Here is a 23,441-nt window from a genome sequence, read left to right as displayed (position 1 = left end):
CGAGTCCCCCGGAAGCTTTAAAAGATAAGAATGAATATATTCCTCCAAAGGTATTTGGGTGTGTTTGCTTTGTCAACTCTGGGCAACTTGATCCTAGAGCTCTTAAATGTGTCTATTGGGTATTTTCCAACACAGAAAGCGCACAAATGCTTTCACCCTCCTTCTGCGAGATCTTTTGTCAGCATGAATGTTAGCTTTTGAGAATTTGAGCCTTATTTAGTATTACACCATCATCTATTTAGGGGGAGAATTAGAAAGAAAAAAAGATAGGGAAAGTGAAATTGAAGAAAGAATTCAGGGGTAGATTGTTGGCCGTTTGGATAGGGCCTGATTTGATAACCTACTCAAGGAGAAATCGAACAGAAGAAGCCATCATGTAATCTGGCGAAGACGGTCCTTTTTCTTCTGGTGAGTATCTACATTTCCTAATGAGTTAGATTTGCCTATTCCTCACAGAAATGGAGTCAGATCTTGCACCAAACACACTTTATCTAACTTTGTCTCCCTCCTGTAGAGCCTTTGCCTTGTCTATTTCTTCTGTGTGTATTCCCCAGAATTGGAGGGAAGCTTTTGCAGATTTTAGAGGGAAGAAGCTATTTTGGATCAATGAATGAGTCTTGGGAACTTGTTGCATTACCACCAGACAAGAAGTTGGTTGGTTGCAAATGGGTCTTCATCGTGAAACTTAAAGCTGATGGTTTCATTGAAGATTCAAGGCAAGGTTGATGGCTAGATTCACTCAAGACTTATTTATGGAGTGGATTATTAAGAGACATTTGTTCCTGTTGCAAAAAATGAGAACTATTAGAATTTTTTCTCTTGTGCAGCTAATCTTGATTGGGACTTGCAACAATTTGATGTGAAGAACACATTTCTTCATGGAGACTTAGAAGAAAAGGTGTACATGGAGAGTCCTTCTGGTTTTGGTACTGAACAAAGTCAAGGAAAGGTATGCGGATTGAAGAAAGCATTGTACGAATTGAAGCAATCTCTTAGAGCTTGGTTTATCAGATTCTGTAAAGCAATGATCTCCTTTGGTTACCAATAAAGCAATGTTGAATGTTGGTCACACCCTCTTCACGAGACATCAAAAGGGTAAACTCGCTCTTCTCTTAGTTTATGTTAATGACAGTAATGACAGGAGATGACAAGGAGGAGATGACCCGATTGAAGAAGTTGTTGGCACAGGAATTTGAGATTAAGGATCTAGGAGAACTGCAGTATTTCTTAGAATTGAGGTTGTTAGATCAAAAAGAGGAATCATTATTTCTCAAATAAAGTACATTCTGGATCTCTTCAATGAAATAGGTATGACAGGTTGCCAACCAGCAGAATCACCCATGCAAAGCAGTCACAAACTACAAAGTGGAGTTGGAAAGATAGTTGATAAAGAGAGATATCAGAGGTTGGTTGAAAGACTTATTTATCTCTCTCACACTAGACCAGAAATAGCCTATTCAGTCAGCCTGATGAGTCAGTTCATGTACGATCCTTGAAATCCTCATATGCAATATGTCCTTGACATTTTGTAGTATCTGAAGTCTACGCAAGCGAAAGGTCTACTTTATCTCCTAATAGTAGATGCCTTTACAGACGTGTATTAGGTTGGATCTCTAGATGACAGAAGATCTACATCCAGTTACTGTACACTCCTAGGAGGAAACCTGGTCACTTGGAGAAACAAGAAGCAAAGTGTAGTTCCTAGATCAAGAACAGAGGCAGAATGTAGAGCTATTGCCAGGGTGTTTGTGAACTTTTGTGGTTACGAAAGCTACTAGAGGAATTGAGATTGTTCAAAAAAGGGAAACTTTCCTTGTATTGTGACAAGAAGGTTGCAATCGGTATAGCTCATAATCTAATCCAGCATGACCAAACAAAGCGTGTTGAAATTGATCGATACTTAATTAAAGAAGAAGTTAGGAGTGGTGTTGTGAGTTTGTTCCATGTGTCATCAGAAAAACAGCTCTGATGTATTTACCAAAGGCCTCTGTTAGAATATGAGTAGGAATAGGCTTAACATAGAGAATCCTACTTGGAAAACGATTGTAAGGTAGTGTCCTATTAGGAAAAGGATTGGGATATAGTGTCTATAAATAGAGCCTCAATGTAATAATGTAGTTACAATAATTCAATAATATTTTCTCTTATATTCTCACATGGTATCAGAGCCTATGCGATCTTGGTAGAGAATCAAAGAGCTTCCACTGCCGACGGGCAGCTATAACCCATATATGCCGCTCGTCCGGCCAATGATCATGCTAGCAAAAGTTAGGCCACCGCACTTCTTTCCCCTACTTTCTCATATCTAATTTCTGTAGCACCATGCATCTTTCTGGTGACTACTTTCTCATATCGGATTTGTGTAGCACCGTGCATCTCTCCGGACTACTCATATTTAATTTGCGTAGTACTATGCATCTTTTTGGACTACTTTCTCATATATGAGTTGCATAGCACCGTGCATATTTCCGGTGGCTCCTTAGATTTGATTTACGTAGTTCTATGCGTCTTTATGGTGACTCCTCAGATCTGATTTGCAGTAGGGTCGTGCCATCATTCCGACCCTACTCATATAAGTTCTCTTTTTCAGTAGGGTCGTGCTGTTATTTCGACCTTACCCATATAATTTTTTTTTATCAGTAGGATCGTGCCGTCACTTCAACCCTAACCATATAATTTCTATTTTTCAGTAGGGTCGTGTCGTCATTCCAACTTTATCCATATAATTTTTATTTCTCAGTGGGATTATGTCATTATCCGACCAACCCATATCAATGGGTTGTGTCATCATCTGACCCACCCATATAATTTTTCTTAGATTGTGGCCACTTTTCAACCATCAAATCTAATAATTCGGCGCGTGAGCATCTTCCGGCTAGTTCTTCGATGAATTTCTTGTTCAAGATCTACTCGTCTCTTGATTTTGAGATGACCCATATATTTTAGACCAGTTTCTGGCAATTTTTCAGCGACAAATCGACTTTCTGGCAATGTTTACTACTTTTCGGGTCACTTTTTCAGTTTGTTCCTTTTCAATTGAGGTCTCCCCGTCCTTAATAATTTTCTTACAGATATCTTCACCAAGTCCCTCACTGATCCTCGTATTAATTACATCCATAACAAGCTTGGTACACATGCCTTCTATGCAGTAGCTTGAGGGGGAGTGTTAAAATATGAGTAGGAATAGACATAACATATAGAATTCTACTTGGAAAACGATTATAACGTAGTGTCTTATTAGGAAAAGGATTGGGATATAGTGTCTATAAATAGAGCCTCAATTTAATAATGTAGTTACAACAATTTAATAATATTTTCTCTTATATTCTCACAGCCTCAATAAACGGGCTTCCCTTTCTCTAGTTTGCAACTTGGGCATGTGGGACATTTTTGCACCAACTTGAGGGGGACTGTTGATTGATATTGATTTCCTAGCATAATTAGAGGAGTAAATTGATAGACATTCTTTGTAGATTAATATAGTAGTAACTGTAATTGATTATGTAATTTTCTTTTCTCATTTAGTTGTAGGAGTTATTGTATAAGTACTCATTCTCATGGATCTAAAACCATCAAGAAATACAAAGAAGACTCTCTTCTTCTTGAAATCTTCGATTCCATATGCATCGATGCTTTGAGACATAAAAGAACTTAATAAGATACATACTACCCCAAAGTACCAATTCTCAAATAAAAAAAAAGATACATACTACCCTGTTGCTATGGAGCCTTGAAAGACTAGAGGTTCTTGTGGTGTCAAGCTTGTCAGAGAAACTACGCCTCATTGGTGTCATCTCTTCAATGATAAATTTTTGAAGGTGCTGCTTTTGATCTATGTAATGTCCCTCAGAAGTTGATGCAATAAATTTGTTCCATATGACACCGTGTATCTTCATTAAGTTAGAAGCTTAATCATATTTTTCATGTTTGTCTTACTATTAAGCCGGTCTATGTACCACCGCTGTAGAGAGTTCTGCCTTGTTATATTTTACTGTAAAAAGCTTTTGGTTGAACTCCTCCTTTACATGATATTGGCACAGGTTGCAATGTGCAACTTTCCTACAATTAAAGATGCAGCGGATGTTGCTATAGCCACAATGCATTCTGGTATACAGGTCAGAACTCAACAGCTAATATGCGTTAGAATAATGATAATTTAATTCTTATGAAGTTTGTTGGGCCAGTCTCCTAATGTATATTCATGGTAATGTTCTCTTTGTGGTCCATTAGAAAGAGAGATGGGGGATTGCTCCAGCTTGCATCTGGTAGACAATTTTGGAAGAGAAAAAATCAATTTTGTTGTAAAGGAAAGTATTTAGACATAGTGAATCTATTTTTGAATCCTTCTGAGAAAACGAAGGATTAATTGCTTTCTAAACAACTATGGGTGATTCCGCAGATTTTGTGTATTCTATACATTAATATACAAATATGTTACCTTTAAAAAAAAGGTATGTTTTCTATGAGTCATTTAGTCACAGAAGGTGGATGATGGCTAGGGCAGTATGAAGTTCATTAAAAGATTGAGATGGTTTTTTAGCCCATACAAAAAGGTGTAGTTATTTTTATACCACTAGGGCCTAAGAATGTTAGTCGATACAGACTATATTCATGCATAATAGCCCTTATTTGGTCATGTTTAGTTGTGAAGTATAGAAGCAATGCATATCGTCTGATTAGCATAACTTGTGTTGAGACATTTTGTTCCAAATAGATAGACCTACAAAGGCAAAGGTAAGGTGCAGTATTTTTTTTTTTTCTTAAGGAGTATTCTGCTTAAGGGACATATTTTTTCTACCTGGTAATTGGGTATATTTTTTGGAAATGGTAATGTTGTATTCCTCAACATTGAGGAAATGCTGGAGACCACCAAAAAAATTCTGGGACCAAAATAACATGAAAACTGAAACACACTTGCAAAGAACCTAGAAATCTACTTGGTGTTCAACCTCTTGTATACCTTCTTTTGTACACCAAAAGTAAAAAGTATGGAGTCAATTCTCTCTGATTTTCTGGATGGAATTTGAAGTATCCTCAAAGTATCAGTTGTTTCTTTCTCTCCATATTGACCACCTGGGTCCTGGTATAATCTTTCACCATTTCTTTTGGATTTTGTTCATCCTCTCCTTATCCAGCAACTGTGTAGATCTGTAGTGTGGTCTGTCATTATCCATTTAGTTTGAGAGATGCAAAGAATGAAGTCCACATATGTGATGTAACTTTGCAGTGTAGAAATCTAAGTTGCACAGACTCTTCATTACCCTAGTCGACATCAGAAGGCTGCGGGATACGTGTGGGATTCGGTCAACCCACATTGGATATTTTGACCAGAGTCCATGGACAAATTTGGGGGAAAATTGAGAATTTGGTTTCTCAAAATAATAGATAAAATAGATTTAAGACATGGAAAATGACATACCTTCAATATTGTAGTCCTTGCGTACCCTTTTTAGTTTTTCTCTTGGTCAATATTCGTTGATTCATGTTTCAGGCCAAATGGAGATAAACTAAGAATTCAAGTGGCTGTGCTCTGAGGTAGACAGTAGCAACAATCTGTAAGGAGAGTAGGTGGAAGGCCTTGAAAGACTTTCTTATCTTTTTTGAGGGGAAGAACCAGAGAGCTTGACAGAAGAAGTTGGGGTCTTGGGGAAGACATCCTAGAAGATCTTTCAAAATTTAGAATATCTTTATAACTTTATTTTATAATTTTGGAATTTTAGTCCGAATCCCGGCACTGTAACCAACCTGGATCCGCAACCCCAAATCTTAAAATTTAAATTTTGCCGAGTTCGACTCTCGGATTCGCATCCGTGTTGGATACTCGCACCCGAGTCCGAGCAACTTAGGCGGAAATAGGTGACTGTTGGTTTCCTCTGCCTTATTGCAAAGGAAACATCTAGAAGCATCGGGAAGCCTCTCCTTTTTAACTTTTCATGAGAGAGACAGCTCTTCTGACCACCAACCAGGTGAAACGCTTTTCCTTGATTGGAACTTTGTACTTCCAGATCTGTTCCCGTGGACCTGATATGCACCCTGGTTGTTTTGCCTGGTAACTGGGTATTTCATTGTGTTCTTTCATTACCAGGTTCTTGCTCAATACTTAGATTTTGAAAACTTCCATGACTAGGTTTTTAGTCACCTTCACATTTTCCTTCAGGTCATTAAATTTTATGGGACTCTTTTTCATTAAGGATATTAGTAAGGTCCTTTATCTATAGTAACCTTTTATAGCTTTAATGTTGCTTTCTCAAAGTATTGTATGTACTGGCTGTGCATGCATCTTTTCATACCTGCTTATATTGTACTTTCTTCTTTCATTACATGAACAGATGGAGCCAGTGCTTAGTAGTGTAAAGTGTCCCTATATTGTATGTCCGTAAGAACTTATGTTCATTTAAAACTCAGAATACCAAATAAGTTAACGATTTTTTTGAATCTTTATTTTCTTTTCATGCATCTATATGACTGAACTGATTGCTTGAATTGGTAGAATCTTTGCGAGCTCATTTTTTGTTGCTTAATTCAGCAATGGGGAAATGAGGGGCTCTCGATTTACGTATTGGAAAATTCAAAGTAGAAATCATATTTTTCTGAAGTAATTATTTTGTTCCAATGCACATTAGGTGTCAAGAGTGGAGCTTTTGGATGAAGTTCAAATAAGAGCAATCAATCTTGCAAATGACAAAAATTTGCCAGAGGTTCCAACTTTGATGTTTGAATTTGTAGGCACAGGTAAAGATATTTTTTGGTTTGAATCAATGTAATTGATTTTCTTATTTTGTGAAATCATGGTTGCTGTATCTGTACCTAGAACTTTGAATTTATGTTGTACAAAATGACATGTAAAGTTGCTTTAAAATGGCTCAGAATGTGCTCTATGTGATGCCTTAAATTTGTGAGGAAAATCATTACAATTCAATCAAGTCTCTTCATAAATGCAACTTTACAAGTTGTTTCATAATTATAGTTAGTAACTAAATTGGACCACATATGCCCTTATAGCATGCGTGGTAGGTCCAAATATTCCCTTGGAAAAGTTCTTTGGAGTAACGGTATATGGTGAATTTCACATACTTTAACAACATTTTTTACCCTTTCTTGTTAACTTTTTATACTTCATAAATGAGAATTTGCTTGCATCTATAGTTCTATTGATTATTTTGATAATGAAATACTAACAGGTACCGTTATGATGGAACTATTTGGCCATCTGGGTTTCACATCAAGAAGTCCAAATTACTCCTTGTTTGGCTAGGCAACCGAATCATTAGATTTCTATTTCGAGTCCAAGTCCAAGTAATGATGGTCATGCAGTTAGCATATTTATAATTGTGAAATGGAAGAGAAATAAGACGGAACTCAACTTGATTATTCCCTCAAGTTATTGGGGTTTAAATAGCTAAGTTTACATGTCCTGAAAGGAAAGGAAATCAATACCTACAACAACAACAACATCCCTAGTGTATTCCCACATAGTGGGGTCTGGGGAGGGTAAAATGTACGCAGTCCATACCACTACCTCCGAAGAGTTAGAGATGTTGTTTTCGATAGACCCTCGGTTCAGGACAGAAGATAGTAAACAAAGACGTAATAAAACATGAAACACGATGAAATAATAGAAATAAGACACCCACAATTTATTACTATACACTATCAAACCGAAAGCATACACCTCACCGAAACCCTCCTAGCTAGAAATCCAACTTATGCACAAAGCCCTACGACTACTAGCAAGGCTACACACCCACACGCACTAGCCCTCTAACCTAATTCGCATCCTCCATACCTTCCTATTAATATCTAATCAATACAAATCAATAGCTAATTTAATAACTAATTATAATTATATTTACATATTGCTATAGAATATTCATAGGATTCTAACACTCTTCCTCAAGCTGGTGCATACAAATATATGACCAAGCTTGTTACATAAATAACTTGTTCTAGGACTGGCTAGGGACTTGGTGAATATGTCTGATCACTTGACCGCATGAACCTTGTGAGTCTCCTAAGAGTAACTTTACCTTGTGAGTCTCCTAAGAGTAACTTTAAGAGTGACTTTTCTCTGACAAAATGACAATCAATCTATATGTTTTTGGTCCTTTAGTGCAACACCAAATTTGATACAATGTGAAGTGCAACTTCGTTATCACACACGAGTTTCATTTCTTTAGTATCTCCAAATTTCAACTCCTTCAGTAGTTGCTTGATCCATATGGGTTCACATGTTGCCACTGCCATAGCCCAATATTCTGCTTCTGTACTAGATCTAGCAGACACATTTTGTTTCATACTTTTCCAAGACACCAAATTTCCCCCAACTAGAACATAGTAACCGGAAATGGATTGTCTGTCAGAGGTACAGGGTGACCCTGCCCAATTTGCATATGAATATCCACCAATTTTCTCATGTCCTTGGTTTTCGTAAAGTAGTCATTTTCCCGGAGTAGATTTTATGTATCGAAGAATGTGAATAATTGCATTCCAGTGACACTCACAACGAGAATTCAAGAACTGACTTACAACACTAACCACGAAGGTAATATCAGGTCGAGTCATTGTCAAATAATTCAACTTTCTTACTAGCCTTCTATATTTTCCAGGCTCACTAAGAGGCTCTCCCTGTCCTGGTAGGATCTTAACATTTGAATCCATTGGAGAATCAATAGGCTTACAATCTGTCATCCCTGTCTCTTCAAGAATATCAAGTGCATACTTTCTCTGTGAAATTTCACAATTCCTGATTTGGATTGAGCAACCTCAATGCCCAAGTACTTCAATCGACCAAGATCCTTAGTCTGAAAGTGTAAGGTGATGTTCCAATTTGGTAATTCCCTTATCATCATTACCTGTTATAACTATGTCATCAACGTACGCCACCAAATACATGCATAATCTTGGAGCAGAGTGATAATTAAACACAGAATGATCAACTTTCCTTCGCACCATGCCAAACTCCCAAATAACCATACTAAACTTCCCAAATCATGCTCAAGGAGATTGTTTCAAGCAATGGAGTGCTCGTCGTAGTTTGCACACCATGTTACTAGACTCTCTTTGAGCAACAAAACTACGCGGTTGCTCCATATATACCTCATCTTCGAGGTCTCCATGAAGAAAGACATTTTTTAATATCCAACTCATAAGGAGGCCAATGGGCGAACAACTATGGATAAAAAGAGACGAACTGAAGCAACCTTAGCCACAGGAGAGAATGTATCACCATGTCAAGGCCAAGATCTATCCATTGGGGCCAACCCTCACTATATATATCCACCGACAACCGACTGTAGACTTACCCGAAGGTAGAAGAACCAGATCCCTAGCACTACTAGAGTGCAAGGCAGACATCTCCTCAATCATAGCTTGTTGCTAGCTTGGATGAGAAAGAGCCTCTCCTGTAGTCTTAGGAATTGACACAAATGATAGTGATGATACAAAAGCAGAATGGGTCGGTGACAAACGATGATAGCTCAAACAAGTATAGATAGGCTGAGGGTTATGAGTAGAGCGATTACCTTTTCGAGTGGTGATGGAAGGACTCTGTGTTGACAAGTCCTCAACATGCAAGGATGGCAAGGATTCTGGTGGTGGGCGTGAATCATCTGGACGTGGACGACGATGATAAGTCAAAAGCGGTGGAGGTGCAACGATGAAAATGGAGCTGTAAAAGGCAATGTGAAGGATGGACTATGCTGGATCCCTTAAATATGGAACTGGTAGAACCTAAAAAATGCCTGACTGTTCAGCAAAAGAGGATGTAAAGTAGGGTTGACCTTTAAAGAAAGTAACATCAACAGACATAAGGTGTCGTTGGAGGTGAAGTGAGAAGCATCAATGCCCCTTATGTACCCTTGAATGCCGGAGAAAGACACATTTAAAAGCACGAGGAGCCAATTTGTCGTTTCCTGGAGTAAGGATATTGACAAAGCATGTGCTTCCGAAGACGCATGGTGGAAGAGAAAATAGGGTTGACTTGGAAAACAAAGCAAAGTGTGGAACCTGATTTTGTGTTGTAGAGGAAGGCATACGGTTAATCAGATAACAAGGGGTGAGCACTGCATCTCCCCAAAAACGCAATGGAACATTTGCTTGTATGAGAAGGGTGCGTGCAGTCTCAACAATATGCCTATTCTTTCTCTCCGCTATCCCATTTTGTTGTTTAGTATAATGACAAGATGTCTGATGAAGAAGCCATGAGAAGACATAACTGTTGAAATTGAGATAATAAATATTCACGTGCATTATCACTACAAAAAGTGCGAATAGAAACACTAACCTGATTTTGTATTTCAGCACAAAAAGTTTGAAATATGGAAAATAATTTAGAACGATCTTTCATTAAGAAAATCCAAGTACACCTTGAGTAGTCATCATTGAAAGTAACAAAATACTTGAAACCCAACGTAGAACTAACTCTACTAGGATCCCAACTATCGGAATGAACTAAATGAAAAAGAGACTCTACACGATTAATAGGATTGTTGGGTGTGCTTCTCTAACTGACACGACTCACAATTAACTTAGACATTTTAGACAAGCTAGGTACCATCTTATGAAGTTTGGATAAACTAGGACCTGTTGATTAAATCTGGAGAGTCGACGACCGAACAAACTGTAGTAGATTTGTGGCAATTAAGGTTATAAAGCCCATCAAATTCACATCCTTCGCCAATCATCCTTCCTGAACTGAGGTCCTGTATAACAAAGAAGTCACTAAAGAATGAGACAAAACAATTTAAAAACTTAGCCAAACAACTGATTGACATAAGGCTAAAATGACAACTAGGGACAAAAAGAACATTATTTAGAGTCAATGTAAGTAAGGGATTGACTTGACTAACTACGATTGCCTAGTCTGAGAACCATTAGCTAACGTAACTGTAGGAAGGGATCGAGAGTAAATAATATTTGTCAATAAAGGTTTTTTACCAGAAATGTGGTCAGAAGCGCCTGAGTCCATGACCTAAGGGCCAAATATGGTGGACTGGACTGTGAGATACAAGCAGTTGATGGAGACGTCTACGTTTGCTTACTCGCTTGATATCGAAGAAAGTCATTGTATTCTGCTTCAGATAAAGAGAAAAGTTGATTGGTTGGATTTCCGCTTGGTTCAATCTGAGCAACATGAGCATTCTTTGGTCTACGAGCATTCTTTGGTCTACCATGGAGAGACTAGTAGACATCACGAGTATGACCCAATTTGTTACAATAGTTACACCTTGGTCATGGTTTCCTAGAGCAGCTTCCATGTTGATTTCCAGTTTGAGATGCTAGAACAGAAGACTGTGGGTGTCACGGGGTGATTAGACGACTTGTGCAGCCAATCGTACCAATCGAGTGAATAAGTCATCAATAGTAGGAACAATGGGACTTGCCAAAATTTGATCTCACATCGAGTCAAGATCAGATGGAAGTCCAGCAAGTGTAACAACTGAAAACATCTTCGCACGTTGCTTCAATTGTTTTTCAACACTTGGAGTAGTGTGCATCAACTCAGTGAACTCGTCCATAACCGCCTGAACCTGTCCACGATACGTAGAAATATTCGAATCCTGCTTTTTAAGATTAGTCAACCTAGAAATAACATTATAAAAACGAAAGATGTTATTTTTGTATAGTCCTAGAGCCTTTTCCCAAACCAAGAAGCAAGTTTGGAATGGTCGGATCAACAACATCAACTTCGAATCAATAAATTTCCATAATAGACTACACAACGGAGCATCGATCTTCTCCCATTCGCCCTTATCTTTTTCATCAACATCCTTAGCCTGTTCAATCAAGTGGTCCTAAACCCTTTGTCCCTTGCACCATAGCTGAACAGAGGAAGACCAAGATAAGTAGTTCGCACTACCTATCAAGGGTTCAGTGGTGATGGATTGATTCGGGTTGCTGGAAATCACAGGTTTATTGAAAATATATGAAGTGAGGGACATAATTTAGATGGTAGATGTTACTTGAAACTGGAAAAATCTGCAATCGCAGGAATCTGGAAGCAAAAAGTTGACTGGAATCCAAACCTGGAAACAAAAACCTGTAGTTGTAGGAATCTTGAGGCAAACAATTGACTGGAATTTGGAAAAAAAATGAACTGGAGAGTTCTGTCCTCAGATATGTCTATCGGAATTTGACAGCCCCGATTGGTGCGTGAGATGGCTGGTGGTGGCTGAGCTGACGAGTCTCGTGGTGGTGTTGGTTTGATCATAACACCTCTGAAAATAGAGATTTGCTCGGACAGCCAAGAAAAATAGCTGGAAAAAAATGAGTTTGAAATTTCTCTTCCAGTGTTGCTGGCCTTAACCAGGCTCTTGATACCATGTGAAATGGAAGAGAAATAAGAGAGAACTCAGCTTGATTATTTCCTCAAGTTATTGGGGTTTAAATAACTAAGTTTTCATGTCCTAAAAGGAAAGTAAATCAATACAAATAAATACCCAATCAATACAAATCAATAGCTAATTTAATACCTAATTATAATAGGAGTAAATCAAGCTACCTTCTTTATTTACATATGCTATAGAATATTCATAGGATTCTAACAATAATGATGAACCAGGAGGTGTCATTTCATTGCCCTCTTTTGTCCAGTGTCGTTTTAGCCAAGATGATGGAATCCCCCTTATCAAGCCACTATTTCTCCTTTGTCTCTCTCCAGCATGGTCCTTGAGATATCTCTTTCAGTTGAACTCGATATCTCTTTCAGTTGAACTCGGGAAGTATTTCCCCTCTTTCTCACTCGTATTCTCTCTTTCATTTCCATTCCGGGCTGTCCTCCACTTTCTGACTCCTCTCTCTCTCTACACACACACACACACACATATATATAAAATACCATCTTGAGTTTCCTAGAGCCAGACTTATGTACTAATGAGACTAATAGTTGATACAAAAAGCTTTAACAACATGTGTGCTGTCTTTATTTTTCATTTATCGTGTGTTTTTGGAACTATGTTTTGCTACAGTATGGAGATCTTATTTTGAGGGAATCAGATTTAATTAATAATTTCTAGGTAATCATTAGACACTAATCCTACTCGTTATTCAAACAAGTGATTTGAAATTCAATTACGAACAATTTGAAGTTTGTTGATTTATAAATCCAGTCGAACAAGTTCATTTTACAACTATTGAAAATGTGACAGAAAGGTTTCAACAGATTACCGTTATAGGTGAAAGCTCAAGCCCCTTCCGATAATAGTAAGTAAGAAGAACAATTCAGATAACTTATAATATAGGAGTGCATATGGATAAACCAGAGTTTCCTTTTGGTAGGTTAGGATGATTGACTTATTATTTCTTTTTTGTTTTTTTGTGTTTAGATGGGGTAGGAATTATAACACAGCTACAGAACGTGTTGAGCTTCCAGCTGGCCCTTTTCATGTGTGCCCCATAAGCTTTACTAAGATATGCACTCTGAGAAATCATGATTGAACCTAACTGATGTTTTTCTTGGGGGCGTGGGGTTAGTGTAGGGAAGGAATATAGTCAACGCATAACTATACTGAGGCCATATTGTTTAACTGCCTCTATCCTCACTTCTGTGCCATTATCTATCAGAGGCATATGCGCGTGAGCAAACACAAGTTGTTCAGAAGATAGCTTCTGAGCACAATGGTTCTGATTTTGTTTTCGCTGAAGAATCTGAAGAAAAAAAAGAACTCTGGAAGGTGCGTTGTTATCTCAGTTCTGTTTGTTCAATATTATCTTTTCTTGGTTATGTTTCTGTTCAATGTTTCGTCATAAGATAACCTTTTCTACATGATTTAGTTCTGTCTAACTAGATCTTATAAAATGAGGGGGTAGCTTTTGAATATTTGTACATGGATATATTTTGTGATATTTCAAGCAAATTGCAGCAAATAAGTCGTCCTCGATTACCAAAAAATGAGAAAAGAATAGGAAAGGCTTTCCAGATTTCTGGCCTCAGGCTGTTTTTTATTTTTTTAAAAATATACTCGCACAAACTTGTTTAATATTTTCTTTCATCTAATGTTGAACAATTTCTCTTCAGATCCCATTTAACTTGGTTTTTATGTTATGGAGCTCATAGCAACTAACTGGCTTAACTGAAAATGTGATTCCATGTGGTATAGAAGCCAACTTTTGAATAGTAAGTAAATGGTCCGTCTGACAATGTTTGCTAATTGAGTGGCTTCTTATGTATGTAGATAAGAAAGGAGGCACTTTGGGCTTGCTTTGCAATGGAACCTAATTTTGAGGCAATGATAACGGTTTGTTTGTACTGCTACATTAGATTAAAATGATTTGGCATTGTTGGGAACTCATGCGTTATTCCCTCCTTCCCATATTAGTTGTCCACATCACTAAAAATAGTTGTCCCAAATTACTTGTCAATTTTCAAAATCAATTTTCCATTTTGCTATTACAATTAATTATATTTTAAAGTGTAAACAAGTTTGTAAGTACCAAAAAAGATTTTTAAGGGTAAATTAGTAAAACAATCCTTATTTATGATTTGTTAAGGGGCATGTAAAAAGGAAAGTGGACAAATAATATGGGAAGGAGGAAGCATTATTTTTCTTGGTATGAAGGACTACTTTTGAAAATTTTAATTTAGGTATCAGGTTCATTTTATATGTTCGAACTGCATTTAGTATGTTTTTAAGTTTCCTTTCTTTCTTTCATTTATCAGAGCTTATCTAATTCATGTGAATGTATTTACATTAAGATACTTTAGTCCCCCCTCCACCCAGAATTGAGGGAAAATAGACAAGTATTGCTGAATATAGGATAATAGCAGATTGGTACTTTTGCTACCTCTAGATTCGTAATTGATATGCTTTATTCATAAATTGAGTTTTTAGATTACATTTTATAATTAAATGTTGCTGGAAGCCCAGAGCTTTGGTCTAGTAGTAATTGTATATTTCGTGATGTGTGAGTTAGGCGCGTGTCACTGGTTTGAACCGTGCTGCAAACAAAAGTTTGGTATTTAAGTGGAGAAAGGTATTGGTTTTGGTTGGGGGTTGGGGTGGGGGGTTAATTACCACCTCATTTCAAATTGTGCACTCGCCTCAGAAATTTCTTGGTTATCAAAAAGAAAAGAAATAGATGTTCCTGGAATTGGGTATAAAATCATTGAAGAACTAGGGTGGCGTATTGGAGCCTACAAATAATTGGAAAAGCATTTTGGGCAGCATCTTAGAGCGTGGTTAGATTTAGCTTCATTTTCAAGTACTACTATCATTCTGTAGCAGAACTCCAAAACCTCCATTCTCTTGGAACCTATGTTCCATTGGTTATTCTGCATCCTTATTTCTGGCATATAAAGGTCTTTGTTGCTTTGAGTGCTGGGAAGATAATTAAACAAAGGATTGATGGAAGTTGGTTCATGAACGTGATTATTTGGACTGAAATTGAGCTCCTTGAACCATGCTATGGTGCTGCTAATGGAGATTTATTTGAGCAATAGATAATTGAGAGTAAAGACTAGCATTCTGTTTTGTTGTTTCTTTCAGATAAACCCCAGCTCAGCAACACTTAAATAGGAGATGTTTATATTATTTTCTCATTTCTGCAGATATTCTCATTTTTATTTCAGTTAAATTCCCAACTCATAAGCACTTCTGATAAGATGATTCCTATAGGAGATGATATATTGGCTATTTTCTCATTTATATGCGAAGGTTTTAATTTCTACATGCTGCTTAACCTGTTAACATTTTTGCTTTTTTGTTTTATTTCGTTTTACTTGTCTTAATACACACTTGGTTTTGTTGCAGGATGTGTGTGTACCTTTGTCACACCTGGCTGAATTAATTTCAAGATCAAAAAAGGAGCTGGATGCTTCTCCTTTAACGTGGTATGTCTTGTATGCATAAAATTATTGAACTCAATGCATTGGGCATTTTGAACCTTAAGAATACAAGTTTGTACAATATATAATGCTTATTGCTCTCTTTTTTTTTTTTACAGCACCGTCATTGCTCATGCTGGTGATGGAAATTTCCACACAGTAGTTCTGTTTGATCCTACCAGAGAGGAACAACGACAAGAAGCTGAGAGGTTAAACCACTTCATGGTCCATACAGCTTTGTCAATGGAAGGTACAAGTTGCATTTATATGGGCTTAGTGATCCTATTTTTCCCTCTACAATTTCCATTAAATACGTTGTCAAAGAAAAAGGAAATATAAAAGAAAGGATGTAGTCTAGCTTCATTTAGCCTGTGATGTTTCAATGGAAAAGGGTCGGATATACCCCTCTACTATTTTCTATTGTTTAAGCCAATCCCCCGTCATGCTATTTTTGAAACTGGTAAAGATTGTATTCCTCAGCATTAAGGGTCTGCTGACCACCTCCAGAAAATGTCCATTACAGGCTTCCTATCAAATCTAAAATCTGATCTATATCTACTATACAAAGCTGTTTACACAAAAAAAGTAAAGATACTAAACAGTTCCATTTAACCTTGTGTATGGAATAGGATCTATCCTCAAAACATCTACCATTTTTTCCCGACCAAACTGACCACCATATGCATGATGGTATTAGCTTCCACCACCTCTTTTGACTCTTACTGCCTCCTCTTCTAATCCAGCAAGTCAGCAGATCTGAAGAATGTTCTGGCAGTGTTCAGTTTAAGCTTGTGATGTTGAGAAACAAATTTTGGATTTGAGTAGTGAACTTGCAGTGCAAAAATAGGTGATTGCTTGTTTCCCCCGTCAAATTGCTGAGAAAACACCTGGGAACTAGTTGTCTGCCCTTCTTCTGTAGTACTTCCTGTGTTAAAGCAGGCCCTCTTTATCACTAGCCAAGTGAAACATTTTACTTTTGCAGATACGTCACCTTTCCAAAAATATTTCCAGTCATACCTAGGATCTCCAGCCATAACTTGCATGCCTCTTCTATAAGCACTACTAACTGAGAAAAGGCCATCCTTTGTTATGTTTCCACAGCAACCTGTCTGTGACATTTGTGTTAATGCTTATTCCACCAAGTTTCCCCAGTAATTCTGCCACATTTCCACCTCCCAATCATTAAGAAACCTCCTAAAAGATGTGTCCCAACCCTGTTCTGTCCAACTCTCGATTTACATTTACATCAGGATTTGCACAAATTAGGAATAACTCTGGGAAGAGGTCGGTCCCAAAGAGGGTACTGGTCTATCCAAGCATCCTTTCAAAATTTGGTTTTGCTACCTTTTCCCACTTTTATGTACACATTTGCCTCCACCTGTAGCAACAAATTCGAATTGTTCTCCAAACTTCCACACCATAAGGTTCAGATGTGCTCTCTGTACACCAAGGAGTTAGCTCACCATATTTGGATATAATCACCTCCTTCCAAAGAGCTTTCCCCTCAGTGTATCTCCAGAGCCACCTCTTCAAAAGACAGTCATTCTGCAATCTCAAATTTCTGATCTCCAATCCCCCTCTATCTTTGCTCAGGAGTGCAGTCTTCCAATTTACTTAACCGTAGCCTTTTCCTTCTTTGTTCCCTTGCCATAAAAAAATCCTCCTTAGCTTGTCTAATTTCTTCACCACTTTAACTGGGATTGGGAATAAAGACATCACATAAGTAGGCAAGGAATCAAAAACAAAATTTATGAGAATCAATCTTCCCCAAGAGAAAGATATTGAGGCTTCCGTCTAGATAGTTTATTTTCGGTTTTCTCCAGAATACCATCCCAAATTTCCAAGGCCTTATGTTTACCACCAAAAGGCATGCCTAAATAGGTGGTAGGCAATTTCTCAATGTTGCACCCAAGTATGCCTGCGGGGTAGTGTTAAGTATCCCACATCGGAGAAGGGATGGTTAATTGGTTCTCGTTAGCTGGAGCGTGGACAATATAATATGGGAGCCCAACATCGGGAACAAAGATTTGGGATGGGTCTGGCTCTGATACTATGTAAAGAATGGATATTTGGCCTAACTCAACACTAAAAGCTATCAATTGAGGGGAGAATTGTCCAAGTCCATATAAGGAAACCAATTACCCATCCCTTTTCCGATGTGGGATACTTAACACCTCCCAAGCAGGTCTCGATTTCCTTATCCTCATTGAAGTACACAAAGTTGAGAGCTTCTGAGTACTTCCTCACCTGAATTGCTTCTGTGAAAGGTTCTGTGAAAGGTTTTTCGGAGTTTCTTGGGCCTCTTTGATAATTGGATGAGGAGATCCTCTAAATTTGAGGGGAAAAAAATCTTAATATAAAACTTTAGATTGTTTATTAGTATACCTAAGATAATTTTCTTTGAATGGGAAAAAAAATCTAAATATACAATCTTAGATTGTTTATTGCAAGTCATAACAATATTTCTTAGTTGCAATAAATAGCAAATCTTTTAACAAAACAATAAAGGAAAAAAACTATTTTTTTAAAAATAAAAAACCATCTTTAAAAAAAAGTCAATTAACAAAAGGATATCAATCACTCTCTAATTTTTTTCTTGAAACGTTTTTTTTCTTTTTCAAACTGAAGTAGCACCTTCTTCTTCATCAAATATATTCTTCTTATTTCTTCAACAAATCGACAAAAAATATACTGATTGAAACACAAAATTTGTCGAATAATTTTGGTATTTAAGGGGAGGATTTCTGTTAAAATACTGGCTTTAAGTTTTTTAATTGAAACTGAAGTTACTCAAAAGGAAAAGATATAAGAACTCATTATTATCTGGATTTATCTTAGCAGTCGGAATTTTTTTATTAAAATATAAATTTACACCTTTCTTCTTTTTCTCCAAAAATCAAAAATCAAATTCAGAGTGAAACCCAAATTTTTTTGAATTTTTTTTATCTTAATCATCGAAAAAAGTTCATTAAAATACATATTTACATATTTTGATTGCAACATCGAACAAATTATTATCTAGTTTTTGTATGTTTATTTCAATACCAATACCATTTTTATCCACTAAAAATATTGATAAGTATGGATCACTCATATATTATTTTACATATCAATTTCATAGATCAAGAATCTGAAAATCAAAAATCATTTTATATATGATATTGATATATAACATGGTTTAAACTTGGTTGAAAAAACTAAATGAAATGTATTACACATAAAGAGTGTGTGTATGTAATAGGTATAGATCTAGTTTTTGCATAAATTCGCATAAAAGTCACTAAATTTTTTATTGTAATTTTAATACAAATTATATACATTGAGACTCGATAAGAATACCATTTAGTAAATGAAATGGATATACATACTACTTTCAATATAATTTGTTATATCATATTCCCCATTAGCAAATTTCTTATCATTTTCATACACTAAACTTGATAAGATTTAATATTGTTTTCAGAACTAAGAATAGATCATTTATGCATAACATCTTCTCTTTCAGTTTCATACATTTAAGATTTAACAATAATAATACAGTGATATCAGTTGGAACATGTCATTGTTATACAAAATACCAGATCCAATACACAATTCATACACTAAAAGAAGTTATTAACAAGGAACACTGGCGGGGAATTCAATTTCAACTCATGCTTCAACTACAAATATAACAATCAATTCAAAATTAAAGAGTTAACTAAGTATATATCAAAAACACTGCACAAGGGTAAATAAATTTACATCTACTGGTTAAATTTTTTTTTTAATTGAAGTGTCTGCACAACAGTCTTGGAATAAGTGAACTTTGTGTGCAAAATAGAGCATTTTTTTCCATCTCTACAAATCTTGGGCTCTTACTTATGGGAGTAGCATTAAAATTACTCTTACATATCAGAGTAGAATAACTTAGGATTTGAAGACACGATTTTATCATATTAATTCAGACGAAATTCACAAATAAAAATCACTCCTCTTAGAACATCTGGTGGAGATTGCACTTAAATGTGTGTCCTTGCAAGGAGGCGAGATGAAGTAAAAAAAGGAGAAATTGAGTAAAATGAGAAAAGATGGAGTAAAAGGAGGATATACGAAGATATGGAGTAAATGGAAGAGATAATGAAGATTTGTTTTCTTTTCCCTTTAGTAGCATGTAGTATCAAAGTTAGGATATATTTTTGCTCACATTTTACCCCCTCAATAAATATCTTGCACTCTAATTTAGGAAAGGAAATAAAAACATTAACATTCAAAAAAATTAAAATATTAGTAAAATTTATCGAGATAATACCCAATTACCCCCTGAACTATACCCAAAAAGGTTATGACACACCTCAACTTAAAGGGGGTCCTATTACCCCCCTGAACTAATTAAAAGTGTAATTTTGACTCCCTTAGTGCCTATGTGGCACAACACACTGAAGTGTCCACGTAGGCACATGTGTATGCCACGTATGTGCCACATAGGCACTAAGATTGTCAAAATTATACTTTTAATTAGTTCAGGGTGTAATAGGACTCTCTTTAAGTTGAGGTGTGTCGTAGCCGTTTTGGGTATAGTTCAGGGGATAATTGGGAATTTTCTCAAATTTATCAAAACTACTACAACTTGTAATTAAAAATTAAATTTTATAATTATGAAAAGTACATTTACAACTTGCAATAATCTTAAAAGTAAACCTAAGATATTTTTTCCTAAATTTTATTTGAGTTGAAATGGTGTTGCTTTAGTGAGCCTAGTAGAAAAAAAATCTAAATATACAACATTAGATTATTTATTGCAAGTCATAGTAACAATTCTTAAATTGTAATAAATAGCAAATCTTATAACAAAATAGGAAAAAAATCATTTTTTTTAAAATTAAAAAACCATCTTAAAAAAAAAAAGTTAGTTGACAAAAAGATATCAATCACCTTCTAATTTCTCTCTTGAAACGATTTTTTTTTCCTTTTTCAAACTGAAATAACATCTTCTTTTTCATCAAATCTATTCTTATTTCTTTAACAAATCAACAAAAAGTATATTGATTGAAGCACACAATTTGTCAAATAATTTTGGTATTTAAGGAGAGGATTTCTATTAAAATACTGACTTAAGTATTTTGATTGAAATTGAAGTTATTTAAAAGGAAAGGATATAAAGATCCCTTATTATCTAGATTTTTTATCTTAATCATGGAAAAATTTCATTAAAATATAGATTTACACCTTTCTTCTTCTTCCTCCAAAAATCAAAAATCAAATTTCGAGTGAAACCCCATATGTCCAAATTTTTATCTTTATCATTTGAAAAAATTCATCAAAATACAGATTTACATATTTTGATTGCAACATCAGAAAAAGTATTATCTAGATTTTTGACATTTATTTTAATATCATTTTCATCCACTAAAAATATTAATGAGTATGCATCATTCCAGTCGATCGTTTTACATACCAATTTCATAGATCAATTATCAAAAATCATTTTGTACATGATATTGGTATTTAACATGGTTTGAACTTGGTTGGAAAAACTAAATGAAATGTGCTACACATAAAGAGTTTGTGTATGTAATGGGTATAAACATAGTTTTCAAATAAATTCTCATAAAAATCACAACATTTTTATTGTAGTTTTAATACGAATTATATACATTAAGACCTTGGTAAGAAATACCATTTAATAAATGAGATGAATATATAAACTGATTTCTATATAATTTTATATATCATTCCTCATTAGCAGATTTTGTATCATTTTCATACAATTAACTTTATAAGATTTTATATTATTTTCTTGTCTATTACGACTAAATCATTTATACATAACATTTTCTCTTTCAATTTCATACATTTAACAATAAAAAAAATACACTGATACCATTTAGAGCGTGTCATTGTTGTATAAAATACTAGATCCAATACAAAATTCATATACTAAAAAAAAGTTATTGACAAGGAACACTGGCGGGGAGCAATTTTATCTCATACTTCAACCACACAAATAACATGATGAAATACTTTAAAATCAAACATTAATCTAATGGATTTCCACCCTAAACATATTCTGAAAAGTCATTTGCACACTTGAACTAATCAAACGACTTATTACATTCTTATTCTTATTTTTAGTGGAACTAGCACCACTCTCTTTGTCAATGTGGCATGTGCGTGCAATCCAAATATTTTGGACGCGTATACGAGTACGATGTAGAGAAAAAGTAAACTAAAAATGCTAAAAATAAATTTAATTCTACACATCATTTTTCTAGCGATTGTTATGAAGCCAATTACCATTAATTTACTAATCTTTGTGAGCCTCTTTTTCTTCACTTTTTGGTTAAGAGCCCGTTTGTATAGGCTGAAAAAAAGTGGCTTTTAAAAAGTTCTTTAAAAGTGTTTTTGAAAGTGTTGAACTTATTTTAAAAATAAGCAATTACATGTTTGGGTAAAAGTGCTGAAACTGAAAAAAAAATTATTGATGTGTTTGGTAAATAAGTGCTTTTAAGCATTTTTTGGGGTCAAAATGTCTGAAATACCTTATAGCTGTTAATAATATATAGAGTTGATTATTATTAATTTCTATTGCTAAAATGATTCAAATTAAAGTTAATATATATTTTAATATATATATATATTAAAAATATTTTGATGAATGACTATTAATTTGTGTGCTAAAAAATTATTTTTTTTTAGAGTTTAAGTGTTGAATGGTTTAATGTGTTTGGAAAAGATATTTATATATTAAAAGATTATTTGTTTTTTCATGGTTATGTTAAGATTTCGTATCATTAAGGTGCAATTTGTAACGACACTTCATTTTCTTATTAAACTTGACTTGTTGCTTTTAACCTTCGAGGATAGTATTAATATATATGCCGACCTTATCAAATGAATCTATGTAGTGAGTGATGTTTAGTTAATAAATGCTAGCCCTCCCCCCCCCCCCCCCCCCCAAAAAAAAAAATGTAAGCAAAATATCCATCTGAACATCTAAATTACCAGAAGTAGCAGAACTAATTTCACATGCGGTAAGGTGCATTTTTTCCCGTCCCCACTATGCAGCAAATTATGAAATAATGAAACCTTCAAAGGACAATTACAAGGACATATATGTCATTTGCTTGGTCAACTTAGATTGGCTTATAAGCCCCCCCCCCCAAAAAAAAAAAAAAAGAAAGAGTAGTTACTTATTACTTTGGCTTTTTTTAAGCAATTTTGGAAATTACTAAACACTTCCAAAAGCTAAAAATTGCTTAAAAGCCATTATGACAAAAAATAAGCTTACCCAAACACCCTCTAAGAAATTCTTTTTTCTTTTGCTTAATTTTCTGTCTTCCTCTTTCATTATTTTCACTGCACTTGGTGCTATTAATGACCACCAAAATGTCCACCATGTCCAACCACCAAAACGTTTACCAAGTCCAGCTTCCTCTTTTTCCTCCAGAATTCAATTAATGTACTTAAAATGGGAAGTGAATCACCAATGAAAGATTAGAAATATTGATCCTAACTATCACCAGAAAGTCAAAAGCTCATCGGAGTTTTGTCGAAAAATCCTATGAGAAAGTTTACAGTGCCGTTGAAGTTTCTTTGACCTCCATCATTTCTTTTCCTTTTCCTCAAAGCACATAGAAAA

At 35.4% G+C, this 23,441-nt stretch overlaps 1 protein-coding gene across 8 annotated transcripts in view; it reads left to right on the top strand.

The window, feature by feature from the left end:
* Positions 1-23,441, top strand: part of LOC107856235 (D-lactate dehydrogenase [cytochrome], mitochondrial) — a 75,372-nt gene that overhangs the window by 41,264 nt on the left and 10,667 nt on the right. For 5 of the 8 annotated variants that reach the window (XR_007046729.1, XM_047398859.1, XM_047398855.1 and 2 more), the window contains 6 exons: positions 4,041-4,115; positions 6,624-6,732; positions 13,561-13,670; positions 14,172-14,234; positions 15,747-15,826; positions 15,940-16,070. Coding sequence is in view for 6 of the 8 variants with exons in the window: in XM_047398859.1 (XP_047254815.1) it covers positions 4,041-4,115; positions 6,624-6,732; positions 13,561-13,670; positions 14,172-14,234; positions 15,747-15,826; positions 15,940-16,070 (568 nt within the window). In the remaining 2 variants the exon portion in view is untranslated. The remainder of the gene's footprint in view (positions 1-4,040; positions 4,116-6,623; positions 6,733-13,560; positions 13,671-14,171; positions 14,235-15,746; positions 15,827-15,939; positions 16,071-23,441) is intronic. The other 3 variants (XR_007046730.1, XM_047398858.1, XM_047398856.1) reach the window with 1 other exon arrangement.

This window comes from Capsicum annuum, chromosome 11 (assembly GCF_002878395.1).
Source record: "Capsicum annuum cultivar UCD-10X-F1 chromosome 11, UCD10Xv1.1, whole genome shotgun sequence".
NCBI lineage: Eukaryota > Viridiplantae > Streptophyta > Magnoliopsida > Solanales > Solanaceae > Capsicum > Capsicum annuum.
The sequence above is the reverse complement of the archived record's forward strand: the minus strand, read 5'-3'. Positions and strand labels throughout refer to the sequence as shown.